Source organism: Chelon labrosus, assembly GCF_963514085.1.
Source record: "Chelon labrosus genome assembly, chromosome: 3".
NCBI classification, from domain to species: Eukaryota; Metazoa; Chordata; class Actinopteri; order Mugiliformes; family Mugilidae; genus Chelon; species Chelon labrosus.
This window is the reverse complement of record NC_140339.1, coordinates 9,303,499-9,325,939: the sequence shown is the minus strand read 5'-3', so window position 1 is coordinate 9,325,939 and position 22,441 is coordinate 9,303,499. Positions and strand designations below refer to the sequence as shown.

The window sequence follows — 22,441 nt, the reverse complement described above, 5'->3', positions numbered from 1 at the left end:
GTAAGGTGATGCTTTCATTTAGTGGTTAAATATATAAGTATTGGCACAGCATAAGCGAGTATTAAAAATAAAAATTGGCCGGTCAGAAACCCAGCCTGAAACCCCCAGAGCAAGCCTGAAGACGATAGTGGCAAGAACCCATCTGCCTAAGGCCGGTTGGGTAGAGACAGAAAATGCTTAAAAAAAAAGATATATATATATCTATATATATATAGATATATATATATATTTCTGTGAATATTATTATTTGGAGTGGTTTAGTCCAGTGGTTCACAAATGATGTCAGACCATATGTCTGAAGATACGGGTTGTTGGATAAATTCTGGAGTACACAATATATACATATTTTTGCACACAGAGACTAAAACAAAGTAAATAAATGGACGATATACTCTACTAATTCCCTTTATATACTTGTTTATCTTTTTTTGTAATATGTCAGTGCATGTTTTTTATTTAGTTAAAAGTTAATAAGTTAAATTGTCATGTCCTTCTGCCTCCTCCCCTGCAGTGGCAAATAGCGAGGGCTGAGTTAGTCACCACTCTCTTGCAGCTAAGTGGCAGGTGATCACGAATGATGATCATAACACTAAAAGGTACATAATGCACCCAGTCCAGTCTCTAACCCGGGCACTCAGTTCAGACACACTATAGTCACCGACAGGGAGATAAACCTAAAAGCTGACGACCACAATGAACCATTCAATTCACCCTTCATTCACCCAAAGGAAAAAACTCTGACATTCAGTCAAAAAAAAAAAACAAAAAAAAAACCACAAAAGCCAGTGTTTGCAACGTAAAATGGAGACAGGGTGGGAGCTTCACAAAAAAAGAAATGGTCTGATGTTTAAAGAAAAAAAGAGGGATAATCAGAATAATCAAGCCCATGTACCAGAAACACCTGCACTGCCATTGCAAAGCCAGTGGGGTTGAGAGAGGAAAACAGTTCCAGTTCAAAATACAGTTTAAGACGTTCTGACGCACAAAATGAATATACACTGCCTGGCCAAAAACAATAAAAAGTCACCAGCAAAAATAAAAAGGTCATCTTGTCATCTTGGAATATGCCCGTGCCATCAGGGAAGAAAAAATCCATTGATGGGATAACCTGGTCATTCAGTATATTCAGGTAGTCAGCTGATCTCATTCTTTGGACAACATAATGTTGCTGAACCTAGACCTGAGCAGCTGCAGCAACCCCAGATCATAGCACTGCCCCCACAGGCTTGTACAGTAGACACTAGGCATGATGGGTGCATCACTTCATCTGCCTCTCTTCTTACCCTGATGCCCCCATCACTCTGGAACAGGGTAAATCTGGACTCATCAGACCACATGACCTTCTTCCATTGCTCCAGAGTCCAATCTTTATGCTCCCTAGCAAACTTAAGCTTTTTTTTCCAGTTAGCCTCACTGATTAGTGGTTTTCTTAAGGCTACACAGCTGTTCAGTACCAATCCCTTGATGTTCGCTATTAAACACAGCCCTGAGTGCTACTGTTGTTTTACTTTGATTTGATTTCACCAAAAGTTTAAGAGATCGCCGATCACAATCAATCAGGATTTTTTTCCGACCACATTTCTTCCTCGAAGACGATGGTTTCCCACTATCCTTCCAGTTTTTAATAATGCGTTGGACAGTTCTTAACCCAATTTTAGTAGTCTCTACAATCTCCTTAGATGTTTTCTCTGCTTGATGCATGCTAATGGTTTAACCCTTCTCAAACAGACGAACATCTTTTCCACGACCACGGGATGTGTCTTTAGACATGGTTGTTTAAGAAATGAGAAGCTACTCATTGCATCAGTTGGGGTTAAATAACTTGCTGTCAGCTGAAAGATAATCACCCATGCAGTAATTATCCAATAGGAGGCCTATACCGCTTTATTTAGTTAAATCCAGGTGGTGACTTTTTTTTTTTGGCCAGGCAGTGTATAATGACACATAGCTGTGGAGCTGTGGGTTAGTGGTTAAAGAAGCAGCTTTGGAACTGCAAGGTCACTGGTTTGATCCCGATGTCTGAGGTAACTTGAGAAACTCTCCTCAGGCGCTGATTTGATTTGGTTTATGATGAAACAAACAACTCTTCATAAAACTGTAACTTAGATGAGTTTTGTGATTACTCTTGTGTTAAATTACATTAAATGAATTTTACATTAGCATAAAAGTACAATTTTATGATTCAGTGCTTTTCTGAATGAAGTATTATTAAAGCACAGAACGGACGCAGTGTTAGGAAAGATATGAAAGAAAACATACAACGAAATAGACCCCTGATATTATTATTTCAGGGGCAAGAAATAATCTGTCAAGTTTACCGACTGTCATTTTTGCTAATGACGTTCATATTTTTCCAAACTGCCAGCCTTTGGAGGTAAATTGCATGCGAATGTTGGGGTCGTTCAGAGGTCGCTATTTCATGCACACTGCTGCTCACATGTGTGTGAAATGTGGCCTGATGCACCTGTGGGCCAGCCTAGCTCCCAGCCAGAGGATGACACAAACATACAGCGGTGTGTCCGTCAGAGGAGACTCCGTCACTGATTTACTTTTATTTCCCGGGGATTTACATCAGCCCGAATGACACTCACCTAAACCTGACCCTAAACTGTTCAAACACATTTATGCACACACAAAATGACTAATACTCCTCAAACGTAATGCTCTGAATATTTAACTGCAGCATGAAGAAGAATTAGTCATAGGATAAAACTGTCAAAGCCAGTGGTCGATTAGCTGTCCTGAATAATGACTTGGGAAGCTCAGAAAACACACACACACACACACACACAAAGGCAATTTACATAATGATGACTTCCAAAAAAGAATAAAAGAGTGAGAATTGTGTGTAATTTCAAGTTTTCACACCTTCGTCTGCAGCTTCACTTTTCATTTTGTGCAACTTGGATTTCATTTATTCAAAAAAAAGAAAACTAACACCCTATTGAAACATTATTCATTCCTGTATAATCCATTGTTAAGTGTCATAGCACGTGCAATAACGAAGTGTCCTTCTTCTTTTCATGGAATTTAGGATTATACAGTTCACTCATTACTGCATGAAACCAGGATTATTCAGTGGGATAAGTGATTTGGAGAATGAATGAACAGAGATAGTGATTCATGTGATAATGCTACTTGATGCTGGTGAGTTTCCATTTCAATGACGGACAAACATTTCTTGTGAGCAGAAATGTGATGCATTCGTGCTTTTTGGATGCAATGTTGACTGCAGAAAAATATCAGCAAGTTAATCTATTTGTGTGAAGACTTTTGGAAAGGTAATCTCAGCGAAAGAAAGAAAATGTCCTCAACATTTGAACACATTTTTATAAACTGGTCCCTCTGCATTCTGTTCAATTCAACATTTTCTATTCAGCTCAGCTCTATCCAGGGCGTATTTCCTGTCAGATAAAAACAGAGCCTGGTTTTTGATGTGAACGTGTAGCCTGGGTTCACATGACAATTAAACTTTGCACATTTGCTTCACCTTTCATTCAACAAGGCCAACATGCGTGTGTACGGGCTGTGTATGCAGTCCCCTGGTGGGTTATACTGGGAAGATTTCAGTGCTGAGCACAAGAATCCATTATGAAGTCTGTTTGTCCCGCATCACTGAAAGTTTAATCCATCAGCTTCAGTCATTCACCAGTTAGACTTGCCGGAGGCAGACACATCTGCTCGGCTTTTATATTCACTCACTCGCCAGTTCATTAGGTACTGATGGTAAAAGTGTATTCTGCTATAACAGTCCTGTACTAAAATATAGTTTCATGAAGGTTATGGTGTTCAGCATTTGTTAAAAATAACTGAAACGGCTGTAGATTCAACTGTGTTTTCATTTTGGAGACTGTGGTTGGAACAGAGGTTATATTTTTATTATTATTAATTTTGGCAACCCCATTTAATTCAATTCAACAGCACCACATCCTCCAAAAAGATCATCCATTTGAATTACCACCATTCTGATTCAACATGAACTGAACACTGGGTTTGTGGTGCTGTTAAACTGGAATGAATTAAACACAAAAGCGTTTCTGCTGTTTAGCCTAGCCCCCTGAGTAAAATGGGGTTGTCAAAATAAAATAAACACACGTCGGTTCAACACAATACAGTCGAACTTCAAACCACATCCTCCAAATTCAGGACACATTTAAATAAACACTTCTCTCAGTTAGTTTAAACAAATGACTCTTTTCGAGATACAAGACAGTGGGACTGTAGGACATTAGAGTAACTTCTTTTTCACTGGTGTACCTAATGAACTGGCAGGTGAGTGTGGTATTAACTCACAACCTGTTAACACCAGCACATCTGAGCTTTTTTTGGAGCAACAGTTTTTATTCATGAGGACAACAGACTCATGTGTCAACTTCAGCATGTTTTTTATTATCACGCAAAGTGGATACAGCTTTTTATATTCATTTATTTTAACAGCAATAGTATTGGATTCATTTTGTTGTCTTTCTTTATACGTCCAAACAGCTGACTTTGGCACTCCAGAGAATAATTTAACCATATCTTAAAAACACGATTTCCAACATTCTCCTCTTAGCTCTTCGTATCAGAAAATGATGATATGAATTCCTATAATTACATTTATTGTACACTGGTTATTTTATTTCACGCAACATTCACAGACAGATGTAGAAAGCGTTTAGCCACGATTCACCTGTTCAGTAATAACGCGAGTACACCAATGGGCAATGTCATGCGCAATTACGCACGGACTGTGGAACAGAAATGCCTCACATACAACATGTCTCACATAAGCGGTGCCACGTTGATCTCACGTGTAACATTTTTACATTAAATTTCTACGCGTGTAAGCCCTAAACCATCGATGACGGTGTCACTATGGAAACTTGCGACGTTACGCAGATGGAAGTGACATATTTTTACGTGCAGGATCGAGCGACGATGTTGCTTGTCTTGCTTTCTGAAAGGTCTCCTCTCCGTGTGGTTTTATGTCGTGCGCACCTCGTGCGTCTTGGTTGTTTTTTCTCCATATATTTCGCGCTCTGATGAATATCTGTCCAAGTCCCCAAAACACTATCCTCTGTGTATCAGACCTCTCAGTTTGTCCCTGAACTCCTTCCTCATGAGGCAGTAAATGATTGGGTTCAGACAGCTGTTGGTGTGCGCCAGACACACGGTCAGTGGGAACACATATGTGTGGACTATGTAATACGCTCTGTCCCAGTTTGCGACGTTCAGTTTGACCAACACACTCCAGAATGTGATGGCATGGTTTGGCATCCAGCAAAGGAAGAAGGACAACACGACGATAGTGACAGATTTTGTGACTTGGGATCTCCGCTTGGGATTGCTGGTTTTCATACTCCGGTTGTGGATGAAACGCAGCAGCATTATGTAGCTGATGGACACGATGGACATTGGCAGAACGAAACCCACAGTTATCTTCTGTATGTGATAAACTGCTAACCAATACTGCCCACCGGGAAACCTCAGCAAACAGAGCTTTTCTCCGGTTACGTTGGTGACAGTTGAGAAAATCGACGTCGGCGCAGTAGCTAGAGTTGCCAGTGTCCAAATAATTGCGCAGACCCATTTGGCGGAACATGACTTCTGCACAGTTCTGTTCTTCAAAGCAGACGCGACTGACCAGTAGCGGGTCACACTCATGGCAGTGAGGAAAAACACACTGGCGTACATGTTCATGACTGTGACAGAAAGGATGATTTTACACATGGCGTCTCCAAACGGCCAGCTGAAATCCAGTGCGGTGTCCACGGCCCAGAAGGGCAGAGTAAGGACAAACTGCAGGTCCGTCACGGCCAAGTTGAGCACAAAGAAGTTCACCCTGGACTTCCTCCTCTCTTGTTTGACCCTAATGAAGAAGAGGACAAGCAGGTTTCCAATTAGACCCGCAGCACAGACAACAGAATAAACGAGACAAATGAGAAATCTCAGTATCGGGCTCCCATCAGCTGTCACGTCGATGTCCTCCAGGTTGCTGAAGAAGTCCTGCTCCATCAGTGACCTGTTCAAACAAACGCTCTCATTTTCTTCATTCATGGTGTAAACAGCTCACGGTCTCTTCAAGATAACCTAGGTGCCAGTGTGCTCTTTATACTTGAGCAAGATAAGAAAAAAAAATCCTTTATGTCCAAACAGAGCAGGATCTCGCCGCGCAATCCCATCCCAACTCTTCTGTCAACACCCCACCCTCCTGTCACCTCCCCTCCTCTCTTCACCAAGACGCATAATCATCTGGTATCATTGCTCTTGACCGTATGAAAAAAAAAAAAAGAAACGCTTTACCCTTCATTCACGCCTTGGGTGGGGTTGAGGTGTTTATTGGCGCAAACTGTGTCTGATGCGCACATCAGTCTTGTGCGTAACGGAAGCTCCTCGGTGCGCGCGTCTTCCCAACATCACATTTGATGCAAAAATAAACACGTAATCAATAATTTCATAATTATTTAATAATTAACGTGCTCCGTGTCAAGCTCAGTCTGTGTCGCATCCTGGAAAACAGTAGCCCGGCGTTGGCAAAGCGTGCGTAACTGACTTTGTTCCACAGCAAAGGGAAAAGTTGTTCAAAGCGACTCTCTGCTGCCTCCCAGTGATCAGTTTAAAGTGTGACAGGTCAAAACTGCACCATGTTCCTCCTGCTGAGACAAGGCACGTCTTTTAAAATAAAGAGAAAACACACAGGGAAATAGCAGAATGCATTTTATTACATCTAAACTTTTCTACATAAACAGGTAACATTCAATCAGTAAACAATTTCTTCCAATGCAGGTAATAAATATTTTTCTCACTTGGTATATTTGTACAAACTGACATGGGTCTACTGTACACTGTCTTCTCCTTTCCCTCCTCCAAAAGCCTTTTTTTTCTTTATTAAAAATTATTTTTTCTCAGATTGGAGCCGTGAAACAGAACCTGTGAATGTTTTTAAGGCAGTGAGTGCAGATGTCGACTCGAGTCTGACTTTGAGATTTGTTTCAGTTGTTGGCCACAGTCTTTGTTTTTGTTTTTTAATAATAGTACAGCTTTCATTTTCTAAAAAATATATAAATTATTTTATTCTCTCGCTCTGAACTGACACACAAAAAGCATACAAACAGACATGAAACACCCACGTTAGGATCTGAACTTTCAGTTTTCAGGGTTCCACACGGACAAAATATACACGTTGTTGATTTTCTTTCCCTTTTAAATGGGATCATGGCAACCAAAGGAGTTGAGCTGCTTGTTGAAGGTTGCCCATTGATAAGAGTGGCCTTATTCCATTCACTGTTTGCAGTGTTTACACTTTTGTAAAGTTGCAGAAGGACTGAGGTGACCGCAGCCCTGTGCTTACATTTCCCTGCATGCAACATGACATTTTCTATCAAATAAAGCCTATTTGTTGGATTAAAACAAAGAAATAATCAACTCGAGAACGATATTTGCCCCTAATCAAACCACAGGAGGGAGCGGTGGACGTTTGACGGAGGTTAGGAGGATCTGACTTTTTTATTTTATTTTTTGGTAATCCCACATAGACCCCTGTAAATTAGAGCACTTCAACGGAAACACATTCAACATGGTCTGCTCTCTGGCTTCATCGTAATCCGCTGCGTGACAAGCGTGAGGACAGAAGTTTCAAATAAATTAAATTGTGATCAAATTCATTCAGTTACTGTGATCGTCCTATCAAGTATCCAAATACTGGTGGTGATTAATATTCAGACTAACATAACAGAGAGTAAAGGATCAACATCTTCATCTGCACAGCAAGACAGAAGACACTTTATAATAATGAGGTACAAACACATTCCTGCTGCTCAGAAGTTAAGAAATGATCAACTTTGAGTTTGTGTGCTAAGGTTAACATTTAACTGTGTTAAAAACTATGTGGTCATGTGTTTTTAAATATTCCAATGGGTTATTTGACTTGGTTTAAGATGAATTAATGATTTGCTCAACTCAAAAAGAGCATTAGAAAATGTCTAAACCACAAAATTATTACTTTTTTTTAATGTTTCCTTTGGACAGAAACATTAGAACAGCCTTCATCATTTGATCAGACTGGATAGCAGACTTGAAACTTTCCCAACAGACATACAAAGCTATTAAAGTCATTGACAAATATGTATTTATGTCATTTTTTTTTTTTTTTTACAAGCTATCACACGAAAGTTATTTTAAAATGTATAAATGTGTTTTGGACAGTGACAGCTGGAAAGAAGTGGAACAGTTTGCCTCTGCATGCTGTCGCTGTTTTTAAATTTCTTCTTCAAACTCATTTTTATTCTTTTTCTGTCCTTAACCATATGCTGCTGTAACATGGCAACTTTCCCCACTGTGGGATAAATTAAAGGATTATCTTATCTCATCTGGTGCGGTTTTAGACATAAACTGACAATGCAGTCTTTGCAGAACTGTAAGCAGATCTGTGAGTCTGTACTGAGGGACAGCGTTGCTCTGAGCTAAATGCTAACAGGATCAGGATGCTAACATGCTGATGTTTAGCAGGTCTAGTTCAGCAACACGGCATGTTAATATTATCTAAACAAACGGATTAGTTCTGCAAGTGTTTGGTCATAATGTTTCAGACAAATCGAGATTTGGACCAGATGGTTACGATTCATCCTCAGGGAACCATAGCTGTCTGCAGTAAATTTCAAAGAAATCAATTTAAAGATTAGAAAGCTGGTAATGTATCTGACAACCAGTAGCTTATTTATGTGTATTGTCAATTACACCGGGCACATGTGTAATATGTTTGGATAAAATACTACACATATATAATTTACTATAGAAATTAGAAATGTTAAAGCTTTAAAGACAAGAAACGCATACGAAAGTGACATATTTCATGAGCAGAACTGAGTCACAGTATCGCCTTTCTTGTTATCTGACAGGTCTCCTCTCTGTTGTGGTTTTATGGCGTGCACATCTGGTACGTCCTCGGGGAACCATGAATGAGTGCATAATCAATTTGTAGTACGGAAAGCTGGTTGTGCATTTGACTACCAGTCTGATTAAAAAAAAAAAAAAAAAAAACTATCAATGCTGCTCATTTTCCATGTGATTTTACCCCCAGCTAATATGGCAGCATTTAAATAAAAACATGATCCATTAAGTGCCAACCAAACACAAAAACTCTTAAGTGAGTTGATCATTTCTCAAAATAAACAACAGGAACTCACAGCATCCCGAACTCATTCATATGATAAACCACCGTGAATCATGCACGTATTACTTAAGCATGCGTTTTTGTGCCCTTATTATAAAGTGTCAGCTCCCGTTAAAATACAAACTGTTTCCATGACGACTGGCTAAACTCTGAGAAGTCGTGCTGCTTGCAAAAGAATAATAAAAACGCACATTAAATAAAATCAAATCCCAACAGCTCCCCGAGTGAGAGGGACTCACACTCGCAGTCGTGGACATCTAAACAATTTGTAAAAATATAATATATAGAATTAAGAATACAAAATAAATAAAATACTGCACAATACAGGAAATACACGAGACTTGTTCAGCAAATGATCGAGTCGGTTCGAGAGGCGGGCTTGGTTCCCATGAGAAGAACAGGAAGTGAAGTTAAAAATGTGAAAAGCAGAGAGAGAGAGAGAGAGAGAGAGAGAGAGAGAGAGAGAGAGAGAGAGAGAGAGAGAGAGAGGGAGAGAGAGAGAGAGAGAGAGGGCTAGGGGGTTATTCTGGGTCGTCTACCGTCTCCCACTTAGTTGTCGAGGAACGGGATAGGGGATGTTAGATGACGGGGGTTGCTGTCAGAAGTAATTATCTCATCGTGGTGGGGATAATTAGGCTCTGAAGTGAGCTGTCTGCCCCTGACATCTGGAAGTGGCGCACTGAAGAGAGACTGATAACGGGGGACTCTGGGAAAGTTTCAAGGACGTAAACGTGGAGAGGGGAGGGCTGACTGAGCAGGAAGGGGACCAGGTCGACTGCCTGTCACCAGTAATGTGACTAGACTGCAGTGGATCTCTGCTACAAGGATCTGTTAGTAAATGTAACGGAAGCAAAGACCACAAGTCTTGAAATTGCACAATACATTCATGGGCGAACCCTGCGTCTCCAGCTCAACGGTGTCAACATCCCGAAACATGGCTTTGACACGTCCACGTCACACGAGAAGTCTATCACATAGGTTTTTTTTTTTAGTTCCAGACAGGCCATGTATTTTTAAATCATCTGGCTCTGTGCCCGGTCTAAGCTGGCACGCTGAGATAGCCTTTATAACCGTGGCACTAAATAGCCTGTTTACACTATCCTATGCTTCACAACGAGCGCTTTCTCCCAAAGAAAACTCCCTAGATGGTGAAACATAACCGCCGCAGGTCGAACCTTGAGAACATGCTATGAGAGAAGAGGTTGAGGGTGACCATTTAAGACTAATAATTTGAGTTTTCCCAACACACGCGCATCAACAGGCACTAGTTGTTGAACTTGGTCGCGTGTTACGGATGCCTGTGTCTTTAAAAGGCCCGACGCTGCTACAAAACAGCTCGACCTTCACTGTAATTCCTTCTTAACAGTCAACTGTGAAGACAAGACACAAAGGGACAGAGTTAAAGTGAATAACCACCATGCAGACTCAGGACCACTGTTTGCCCACAGATGCAACTCTGACTATTGTGTTCATTTTCATAGGTACCTTATGATATTTTTTGGCATTGTGCAAAAAAAAAAAAAAAATAACTTCCTGCTCAAAATTGGCAAGTAGAAATAGTCTCATTCCAAAAGCTGTATATCGGCACAGTCTTTATAAGGAGTCTGAAATCAGAGAGTGAAAATGAAAAAAACAGAGGTGACTAGTTTACATCTCCAAAGGTCAAAGGAAACTGTTTAAATATCACATATAATTTAAAAGCGTAATAAAATTGAGCTGTAAATTGAAAAGTTCTCGTCACTGGAATGAGAAATGAAGGGAGAGAAAAAAGGGGTAGGGAGACCTGAAGTTTTATGGAAAAGGAAAACTTAACCAGGATAGATAAATATAACCACATGGCAACAGGCATATGTATAAGCTTGTGTGAGAGGAAAAAAACCCAAAAACAAACGAACGTCTCAGTCCTTCACTTACAAACAGCGACTGAAGCAGATCACCAGACTGAAAATGTCCCAGTTTGACATACAAAAGTAAAAGAAGAAAATATATTTTGTTCTCTGTACACGGTGCCACTCCTCATTTTTGTATAAAAGAACCTTCCTCCTTTGTGTCTTTGCTCAGGTAGCATCTCTACTGTTTGTGCCAGGTCGGTACCAGTATAGCAGTAATGTGGGTTCACATGCTGGGCAGGTTTCTGATCTGAAGTCAGTTTACCAACGCAAAGTCCACAGCTGGCCCCTCTCCGTGAGGTCAGTCTGATGAAGGGAACCCTCAGCTCTGTCGCCCACTCATATCATTAGTGCTCTTCTTGAGGCAGTCTCGTTATTCTGACTCTAGAAACGTTTTGGTGACTTGGGGCCAGTCTAGTTTCTGGATCAAAACCTTACCCTGCAGCCAGTTTGTGATTGGGTTTGTTACTGGTTAGTAGTTGGGCCCAGAGTGGTGTCTGGTCTCTCCTTGGGTCAGTCCAACGATATAACGTCAGGTATCCCGCCGTAAATTGCCGCCACCGCTGCTTCCGCGCTGCTCCGGCTCGCCACCACCCCGGGATGTGTGTGTGTGGAGTGCGAGGACGAGTGCGTGGAGTGAGAGTCGCGGAGGCTGCTGGACGAGACCAGGCTGCTGCTGCTGCCCGAGTTGCTAGCCCCGTTGGTTGGCGCGGTCAGCGAAGTGGCCGAGGCCGCTCCCGATTGGTCGAGAAACAGCTGGGAGGCGGAGGAGGAGGTGCTGTATGGCAGGAAGCGGTTGAGGAGCAGCTCGTGGTCTTCTGAGGCCGAGGCCGCAGCCGCCGCTGCCATGACCATGTTGTAATGCTGAAGTGTGGAAGAAGAGCATTGAGAGTGTCAACGAGCAGAAAGTTCCTACTGATCTCAGAGAGTTTTGTAAAGATGAATGAAGCTGTAATTATAGTGATGATTTGATCAGAATCTATTCAGGTGACTGATATGTTAGAACAATCTACAATGGACAAGGTGTTTGTCACAACTCTGCAGTACATGGATTCAATTTGTTCTTCTCATCATCAGGAGTCATGGCAATTGCTGAATTAATAGATAAAAGTGATGCTAAATAAAGAAGTACTCTATTAACTGTCTGTTTGTGAAGCTGGGAAAAAAATGTTCTACCTTGGTAACCACTGACTATATATATAAGGATGGACGAACCCTCCATGAAGTCACCCATATGTTTTCTAAAGACTGGCTTTGAAGCTCAATGTGGAGGCATCGGTCGTCGCCATGTTGGCACTGACTGACTCCACTTAACTCACAGCTAATTCAAAAATGTAAGTTGGAGCATGAGTGGAGCTGAGGAAGACGGGTGATGCCTAGAAAGACATCTAGCAACCTTGTCAAAGTGGTCAGTCCCACTCCCACCGTACAGTCGTTTTACAGGAGAAAAACTGTTCTTTGTACCATGCTGTAAACACGTTTATTTCTCTTGTAAAGTTTTAACTATGAGATGTATGAGGATTGACTCACTTTTGCAGCCATCCTCAAATCTTCAGGAATCTTCAACTTTAGGAACTACAGTCATCAACACTTCTGAGTTGGCTTCATTTTTCAACTTGCTGCTTGGTGTTAACATCGTTAATTGAGTAGCAAAAACGTATGTCATCTATAGAGACATAAAATACATCCCCAGACCCTACCCAAACGAATGACTGCATCAAAGACAACAGTATAAGAAGTTTTAGTAAACTTTAAACTGTGTATTAAACTAACTCCAGTGGTATCCGGCTGCACAGGAGTTGTGCCTTTTCTTTCTCTGATTTCTTTCTCTGCTCTTCAGTGATTTTTCTGCTCATGGCATTAAAAATATGACATTTTAAAAATTCAGCAGCGGCGTCTTTCCAGAAGCAGTCTAAGAAAGTGGTTCCAGTGAAAGGTCTGTGGACTAACACTGTGAAGGGGTTTTCGACTCTGGACTCCAGTTGATGTTTAGGTTATTTAATACTGTGGGAGCCACATATGAATTTTTATTCATCCTTATTGTATCAGACTGGTAGAGTCAGTTGGTCAAAACCTCCATCTGTGTATCTTTAAAGAGCCTGTAGAGACTGTACACAGGAGCATAGGTTTAATGTCTGGAGTCTGCATGCGGGATCTTACATCATTGTTCTTCTTACTACAAAGAGGAAGTTTGTTTCCAGCGAACACTAAGACTCCCTTAGTGACAACCTCCTCATGGCAGCTGACTCTGGACTTTTGCCAATTCTGATTTTCCTAAGAACAGCCTTTGACACCATTTCCCACAACATCCTCCTCGAACTGCCTTGCCTTAGTTGCCTTTACCGGCACCTGTCACAACTGGTTTACATCATATCTCTCGCACGGCATGGAGTTTGTCCAGCTTAAACACTTTGGATCTCACCCTTCACCCGTAACCACAGGAGTCCCCCAGGGCTCCATCCTGGGTCCGCTACTGTTCATCACTTATCTTCTTCCTCTTGGCACAATTTTCCATAAATACAAGGTACATTTTTACACCTATGTGGATGGCACCCAGCTCTACTTCCCCTTGTGCAACTTCTTACATATGAACAGCAGTAAACAGAAGTCCTCCTCGTCACCTCTTAGTCCACAGTCCACTTACTTTCACCTCCGTAACGTGAGTCGACTCCACCCATCCCTAGCACAAAATACCACCACCATACTTGTCCATCATCGACTGCTTTCACACTGTTCTTTGGTCTACCCTCTAAATATACAATCTTCAACTGGTCCAAATCGCTGCAGTTCGTATCATCACCCGTACTCCCTCCATGGACCACATCACCCCAGTTCTTCAGCAGCTTCCAAAAGCACATACAGAACACAAAATCCTGCTACCTACCTTCAAGGCCCTTTACAACCAAGCTCCATCATATCTGTCTGAACGTCTCCAGGAATACGCACTCGCTCGTACTCTCAGATCCTCCTCAGCACATCAACTTATAGCACCACCTGCCCCGACTGTCTACCATGTGTTTCAGAGCATTCAGTTGCTCAGCTTCACCTCTTTGGAACAAACACAGACTCTCTGACAACCTTCAAATGCAGACTCAGAACTCATTTCCTTTATCTCGTTTCTATACACTTTTGAAATCTGCTTTTAATTTTACTGCATTGTATATTTTATTCTTATGATGTTATATGAATTGCTGTTTTTTGAAAGGTGACCTTGAGTGCTCTGAAAGGCGCCCACAAATAAAATGTATTGTTATTATTTCTTTGTTTTTTCCTAAGGACAACAAGAACATTTGGTTTTGTATGGAGCCAATGTTCCCGTGTTGCCTATTCCACATTAATGTGCTGCACTGATGGACGTACCTGATGATTGTCGCCTTGAAGGAAAGAGAAGAAGTTCAACTCTGAAAATGAAAATCAACAAAAGTCAATTTTGTGTTTTAAAGTTAATAAAAGCCAGAGGCACATTATAATGAGGCCAGTTTTATAAAGAAAAAAACATTTTACCTTTTAAAAACAGTCCAAACAGTTCTCAGAAAATCTTTTATTTCTTGAACTTTTTGTTTTCCCCATTAAAACTTTCTCTGTAGTTTCTTAATAATATTCCAACACTTCATGGCTTCATCACATTCTGCACATTCTTATGTGGTTGTTCAGACTCTTTATGAAGCCACTACATACTACTATAAAATCACAGCATATCAGAATTTACCACTTGAACAGCAGGTCACACACAATGACTTCAAAGATGTGGAGTAGAGTTTGGTGAATGATCCTGAGTCTGAATGTGCGTCGTTACCTGACAGGTCATTGGGCGTGTGGTAATAGGGTCTGTAGTCTTGGATGAGTGGTGGTACTGGAGGGATGTAGCTGGTGTCCATCGCTGGCATGCTCGGAGTGCGGCTCACAGGAGAGGCCTGATGGTGCAGGTTCAACACCCTGTAAGGCAGATATGGCGGAGAGGAAGGGAGACGAAGAGGTAAGGAAACCACTTTGATTATAATTAGAATTTTATTTCATGTCATATCTAGTGGGAAAGTTGCAGGCGTTCCGTCTCCTCCACTGAACTCGAAACACAAACCTCTGAACAATAACTCACAGGATTCATTAAAGTCAAATGAAGCAGCACTGTATGAATTTTAATTTAGCAGAAAATGCAGTTATTACAGTTTCAGGAAGTCTGGATTCAAATCTCAAGACAGCTGAAGGTAAACTAATCTTTCTTTATATGTATCTGGGATAATGATTGGCTGAACTCTAATCTTGTCTTCATGAAGTTTAATATGAGATTAATCATTTTTTTTCTTTTAGAGCGTCAACAATCTCGTCAGGCACAAATGTTTCTCGGTCAGCACACTTCAGTACATCCTGTGAACGTTGATGTGAAATGTCAAAAGATACTTGCGTGTTCGAGTGCAAAACCCATACATCATTTAACACCTACACACACAACCACCCAGAGGAGCAGCTAGGATGAGCCTCAATTTCACATTTAATGAAATCCAAACTGTGCAGAGATAAAGTTCTCAGCTTTGAGTCTCACCCTTTGTTGATCACGGGTGGTGAGGTCGGGGACATGGAAGGACATGCCCGTTTGACAGGAGGAGGCAGCGGAGGAGGCGGCGGAGAATCCTGTCCTTCGTCATCAGAGGAGCTGTCCAGTGTCAAGTCGATCACTTCCACTTTCTTGCCGTTACTGCTATCGATTCCGCCGTGGCTGGACGACGACGAGCTCCGCTGATCTGAGCCTGCAGACGTCCGACAGGATCCTGCAGAACAGCACAGAGATGTCAGTTTGTGTTTATGATTTTCAGACTGCACAGAAGAAAAAAACCCAAAACGAAACAATGCACATCCATTCATACACATTCCCCTACTCTTAGTCTTATTTGAGATAGAGCATACATACATTTGTTACTATGGAGGCAGGCAGTTTACACAGTGGCATTAAGACTAATGCTTCGCCAAATTAAAACTGACAATGCATAAACAAAGGAGGAGGAGATTTAAATACACACCCTGCCTTTTCCTTACCACCGCTTTAATCCCAAATTTATTATTCCCAGCCTCCTCACTCATACTGCTTGTATGTAAAATCATCTGTCTCTTTCTTAAATCCCACCCGTTCCTCCCCTCACCCTCACCATCAAGCCCGTTGTTGTAGGAAGCAGAGGAGACCTCCTGCACTTCCTTCTTAGACCTCATGGGGGCCCAGCTGCCATCCTCCGAAAACTGGATCTCATCACAGTCCATGCAGCTGTTCAAAATCTCCACGAAAAGCCTGAGAGCAAGAAAAAAAAAAGGTGGAAAATACCTTTCTCTTTAAATTAAGCCAATGAAGATGAGAGAGGTTAAAATAAACACTGCTTTTCTACAAAAAAAAAACTTTCCATAGAAGGGTTTTTTGACAGTGATGAAGTGTTTGGATCACATTTTGGAAACATTTCTGATGCACCCACAGTTTCTGCTGTGCACGATGTTCATAACAGAATAAGATTTTTCCTCAAAAGGATAGACATGATGAGATGTCAGCGTTCCTGTGATTCTGCTCTGTGATTTTGAGATGAGTGAACAGGAAAATTTGCAGTATTTTTTTGCAGTATTCCCTTTAGAAACTGACTAATTCTTTGCCAAAGGACTGTCACTGATTGCTCGTGTTCAGTTTGAACATTCTTCGCTTTATTCCCTAACATGTCAAGAGAGGGCGCACGCAGGTTTGGCTGACTTACCCGTCAATGATGAGGTGCTCATACGGAGCCTTCTTGTCGCAGACAGGACACACCCAGGTGGGCTTCTTCTCGTTCATCTGGATGTAGAGCGTGGCGTCAAAGCACTGCAGGTGGGAGCATGTCAGCGCCCGGCATGGGATCATCAGCCGCATCTTCCCCAGCTGCACAGTGAGCACACACATGTAGTCAGGGCACGGAGAGGACACCCAGCGGGGATGGAGGACATATGGGATGCATAAATGTCATATATATGTATATGCACTGTGTATATGCCAAGCCCTCATGGAAAAGACACATGATAGGGGCTGAGAGGGCAAGCTGACAGGTGGATCATGTACACAACCAAGATTTAAACGCATAAAGGCATGCTGAGTCACATACAGGGAAGAGGAGGAAAAGAGGAAAAAGAGAAAAGTATGGACGAACATGTTTTGGCATGACTGAATCTCTAAACACTGTTTTAAAATCACAAAGCGCAGCGAGCATGTTTACCGGGCAGAGAAGCGACACTCGGAGACTGGTGGTGGCAATTTCGCTGTCTGGGTCTGCTGTTAGCTTCTCTTTGACTGCAAAATAGAGGTAAAGACACATATATGAACTGGTTTTAAATACATTCAGCATATTCAAGAGCTTCTCTCGCCGCCTGTCCTGTTACACTCTGATTGGGTAAAAGCAAAAAAACCCCCACACATTTCACAATAGAATCACGAAATGTACACGATATATTGCGCAGTCTTTATAAAACGACATAAAGGCTGAATGATATCGGAGCTGAATTCTTAAAGGAACAGACACTGATAAGTACATGTTGTTTCCTCTCCATATCAAACTCATAGAAACATTTTGTTTTTTCTACCTGGTTAACGTCTGTATGCATCACTTCATCATTTAGGTAGGATAACATGAAGCCAGAGATGTGGTGGCAACAAATTAAATTATTTAAGGTCAACAGTAAGGTCATTACGGGCCCTTTCAATGCGGCATACAGGACGTGTACATCTCTGTGGTAGAAGTTCCTTACTGAGCGCTCTGGAGTGGTCTGGGTTCCTGATGCCTTTTGCCCGTAGTCTCTGTAACAGCACTGTGGACGACTGCTGCTTCACCAAGTACACTGCCATGGAGTAACTCTGTGGACACAGAACGAGATGATTTTACATCCTAAAAAGAGATTTTTTTTTTCAGATGATTGCCACCACAGACGTTCTTAGTCAATGTACAGAAAGTAGGAATAACTTCAACAATGTGCAGTACTCTGTTGTGACATGTTGCTTTTGCTGCCCTCTACTGCTCATCTGCAGAACAGCATCATGCTCCACCCACCTCTATATATAGTAATTTAGGAACTGAGATTATGTTTTAGTTACAGTGACCGAGAGAGGTCAACGTACTGCAGCTTAAGAAAACATGTACAAACAGAGAAAACACAAGCATATATCAGATAACGTCTTTATCAGTTTGGCAACATGTGCAGCAAACACAACACCAGCAAACACCGAAATGGAATTCGAGTTGCGCAAACGGCGACAAAAATTGTTTCCAATGGACACCGAAAAATTATGAGCCTGTGCTTTATGGCTTTTATTTTGTATGTGCTTTTAAATTTTTTGTTTAACAGCCTGACCATATGATTCTGTCTGATTACTATAAGCCTGCCAAGTCAAATAATCTGACAAAATACACAATTCGTTTGCAGATCGATTGCATTAATAATACCTAAAGATTAAAATTTTTTTGTTGTTGTTTGCACTGCTCACATTGTGTCTCTGTATTCAGGTGTGTTGAAGGTATCTGCAGCGCATGTGTTGCAAAATTGATGATGACATTTCCTGAATTTCCTTTGTTGTGTTTTGTCTATTTTTATGTGTTTTCTTAAGTTGATGTGAGTTGAGCTCTCTTGGCCACTGTAATTTATAAGAATCATCAATTATGAATAATCAAAAAGCTTCTTTAAGATAGAAGGTGTTTATTGAAAGTGGCAATGTGTTGATTAACTTGTAATATATACAGTATATTGTGTGATTAGGATATATCGGTTGCCACGACATCCAGTCTTTTGCATTTATCAGATGAACATGGTGTCAACACAACACAATCTCTGGCCTTATTAACAGAAAAAAATAACTGCAAGTGAGAGCAACAATTAATAAATTATCAAACAAACATCAAGAATGTCGACAACAACTTATAAACTGAGTGGTGCTCTGGGTTTGGTTCTTACCCTTCCGATCTCAGCGGTCCACGACACCACGATGGTATTGGGGACTGTGGTGGACAACCTGACCAGTGAGGTAATGTTGATGGGCCGGCTGGGCCGCTTGGGCTCGACACCGTTTTTGGTTGGAGGAAGGTAACCCTTGAAAATACAAATGGATGTTAGAAAAACTATAATTTTCATTAAGCTTCAGAGTCGACAAGTCCAGTGGAGGTGGTGCTCTGCTGGGCGACTGATTCAGAGCTTCTCACCGGCAAATTGCATGGCTTCCCGTTGACTTTCACGCACAGATTGGGAGGGAAATGGTCTTCCTGAGGACAGCTCGTCTCCGACAGGCAAAACCGCAGCTGAACTTGAACCGAGAAGTCGCATTTGGTCCCCGAGATGTCCCTTTGAGGACAGAAACAGATTTATCACCACACATCTGCTGAAACCGCTCATAAATTATTCATAGGCATTGCTGTTGCATCCTGCACCGACAGAGCCGTGTTAATCTTACATGGAGCTGCTGATCTGCTGGACTTGTTGTGGCGTTAATGCAAAAGCAAAACACGTCTCCTGAAACCGCTGGCTGTTGTCTGATGCTGCAGAGAGAGAGGACAGAGAGAAAGGTTCAATCACCGGGAGTGAGGTATATATTAAAAAACACGTGTGACAAAAGATATAGAAATAAAAATAAAAAACAACCTCTACAAATAAGACCAGTCACTCCAACGTACATTTAAATATTGCAAACCCCTCTTTCAATCTAATACATAGAGAAGACATTCAGAAGACATTTAATTCACAGTACAGCCGTGTTTTCCTTCATAAACAAAAGCAAGACGGGACCTTGTATGCCCGACACGACTCGCTAAAGAACACCTGGACCTCACACCTACATAAAGATGAAGGAGAAAGTGTGTGTGCTCTATTTATAGGCCCACCCACAGGTGCTGGAAATAACTGGTGCTACTAACCCAACCTCGGTTAAAGAGACAGCAAAGTCAAGAAAGTTTTAGGATTTGTGTAGGAGGTTAGCATGAAATCTAACCGTGATTTAAAGGAACAGTTCAACTCTTCAACTCGCATGCTTAAGTATATTCCTGAGAGTAAAGAGGTGGAAATCTTCCCAGCTAGAGGCGCTTAGCTTCTCTTGGCATATAAATTCGAACCAAGGCGAGTCTGGCTCTGTCCAAAGATATAAAACTATCTTTACAGCCATCGTTAATCTCACTCACTAACGTGTAGTTTCTCGTTTGTTTGATCTGAAACGTCAAAAAACTGATTTGGGGTGAGGTTTGGGATGGAAATACTTCTAGATTAATAACAGTTCATGCATTTTTAAAGAAATATGACACAGTCAGTGCAGTCTGAGCTCAGGTCCTCATCAGTTCATGCTATTTAAATTATAACCACCCTTCTGCTTTGACTTTTCCTCAATTAGGCAAGATGCAAAATCAGGAGAAGACTGTGTTTTGTTTCTTAATCAGCCGCAACATTATGACCACATTCCTAATATTGTGTAGGTCTCACTTGTGCCTCCAAAACAGTTGTGACTCATCAGAGTGGTGTCTGGCAACACAATCTTGTTAGTGGGGGCCTTTGGGTCCTATGGGTTGAGAGGAAAGGCCTCCATGGATCATCCCACAGATACTTGATCAGTTTGGGATCTAGTGAATTTGGAGGCCAGGTCAATACCTTGTTTTTCATGTTTTTTTTAGTTGTTCCTAAACCATTTTTTTGTGTGTGTCTGTGTCAGGCTGCATCCTGCTGGAGATGGCTGCTGCCATCAAGGAGTGTCATTGCTATGGGGTGGGGGTGCCTGGTCTGGTCTAGGTGGGTGCTACATGTCTAAGTAACATCCACAGTAATGAATGCCAGGTCCAAAAGTTTCCCAGCAGAACATTGAATTGTCACAAGATGGTCAATGTTATTCACTTCCCCTGTCAGTGGTTTTAATGTTGTGGCTGATCAGTGTAAACAACACCTTTCCTAATTAAGCCCAAATCTACCAATCTTAACTTTTGTCATGAATGTTTGCTACCTTCAAATGAGACTTGTGAGCTCGGAGTTACAGCATGGGAAGTCGTGTACACAAAATGCTCGGTGTTAAAGTGGTAACATGAACCTCAGGTCACGAGAACACTTAATGTAGGAACTGCAAAGGCACGATGAAAGCATGAGGCTGTTGGGAATATCAACATTTTCTTCAGACATGTTATTAAATTATGAACAAACGCTATATAACTAAATTAGAACATATTAACTTACCATCCACCATGTCTGAAAAGTAAACACGTCACAACTCGTGAACTCGGACATAAAACTGTCAATTATGAGGCTGTGAACGCCACAAGAAAGATGTGTTCATGTGGACTGTTCTTGTCAACGTGGCAAACACGACCCCATTTGAAGGCACGGAATGCTGTGAGGTAAAAGTTAAAGTTTTAAATAGTTTCTTCATTCTCATAATTCTTGTTTAACTATGTTACTATGGGGAAATATCAGAATAAAAGGTTGAAAGGTTAATTGTCAAAGTTATTATTTAGTTTTGAGTAAATCAAAGGACTAATTAACTACTCAGTTGGGTGATGAGGCCTCCACGGATCTGACTTGTTGTTGTGTTCCTCAAACCATTTCTGAACCATATTTGCTTTGTGGCAGGGTGTATTATCCTGCCGAAGCAAGGTCGTGTACATGGTCTTCAACAAAGCTAAGGTAGGTGGTAAGTGTCAAAATAACATCCACAGGAACAGCAGGACCCAGTCTCCCAGCAAAACGTTGGCCAAAGCCCCACACTGCATCTTCCAGCTTTCCTTTTTCTGATACTGCAGCCTATTCCTATAGCAATGTCAAATTTGAGGACGCTTTAGGAACAATTAAAAAAACACAAAGAACAGGACAAGGTGTTGACCTGGCCTCCAAATTCACTAGATCCCAAACTGATCAAGTATCTGTGGGATGATCCACAGAGGCCCTCTCCCCTCAACCCATAGGACCCAAAGGCCCCGACCTACAACATTCTTTAGATCAGACACCATAGGACACCATCAGAAGGTCCATGTTTATTCTCAGATGAGTCACAACTGTTTCGGAGGCACAAGGGAGAGCTACACAATATTAGGAAGGTGGTCATAATGTTATGACTGACCAGTGTAAATAATAACTGTGTGGCAAAGACTTCTGTAGAATATTTTGAGAGGAAGGACAGATGACAAATTTCATTCTCTTCAAAAAGCTTTGTCAAGAGTGAAACCTGCTAAAATGTCCACTGACCTGCTGTTACTTCATCTCACGTTCGGTGCAGACAACAATTAACTATTGATATAATACTGTGATATTTAACCGCTGAATCTCAATGGAAAATATTTTAGCCTGAAGGCTGTATAAGTGAGGGGGCAGGGTGAGATACAGAGTTACAAATCATAAATCACGACTTTAATTACTTAAGATAATGTCGCACTGTCATTTAGTGGCA

The 22,441-nt window shown here is 41.5% G+C and overlaps 2 protein-coding genes across 2 annotated transcripts in view; both read right to left on the bottom strand.

The window, feature by feature from the left end:
• Positions 1 to 4,952: 4,952 nt before the first annotated feature.
• On the bottom strand, positions 4,953 to 6,039 carry rxfp3.3a1 (relaxin family peptide receptor 3.3a1; the record flags this gene model as incomplete). The annotated part of the gene is made up of 1 exon (XM_084540742.1): positions 4,953 to 6,039. One exon carries the CDS (start codon positions 6,037 to 6,039, stop codon positions 5,053 to 5,055), a length of 987 nt encoding a protein of 328 aa, XP_084396868.1. The 3' UTR covers positions 4,953 to 5,052.
• A 954-nt stretch (positions 6,040 to 6,993) lies between these two features.
• The window catches only part of LOC311485816 (E3 SUMO-protein ligase PIAS1-like), a 57,628-nt gene continuing 42,180 nt past the window's right edge, over positions 6,994 to 22,441 (bottom strand). Inside the window, exons 3-13 of the mRNA XM_084541454.1 lie at positions 19,481 to 19,565; positions 19,233 to 19,371; positions 18,988 to 19,122; positions 17,791 to 17,896; positions 17,262 to 17,335; positions 16,770 to 16,930; positions 16,185 to 16,321; positions 15,584 to 15,809; positions 14,840 to 14,979; positions 14,404 to 14,444; positions 6,994 to 11,907 (exon numbers count right to left, since the gene is read on the bottom strand). Coding sequence (XP_084397580.1) covers positions 11,557 to 11,907; positions 14,404 to 14,444; positions 14,840 to 14,979; positions 15,584 to 15,809; positions 16,185 to 16,321; positions 16,770 to 16,930; positions 17,262 to 17,335; positions 17,791 to 17,896; positions 18,988 to 19,122; positions 19,233 to 19,371; positions 19,481 to 19,565 — 1,595 coding nt within the window. The 3' untranslated portion in view covers positions 6,994 to 11,556. The remainder of the gene's footprint in view (positions 11,908 to 14,403; positions 14,445 to 14,839; positions 14,980 to 15,583; positions 15,810 to 16,184; positions 16,322 to 16,769; positions 16,931 to 17,261; positions 17,336 to 17,790; positions 17,897 to 18,987; positions 19,123 to 19,232; positions 19,372 to 19,480; positions 19,566 to 22,441) is intronic.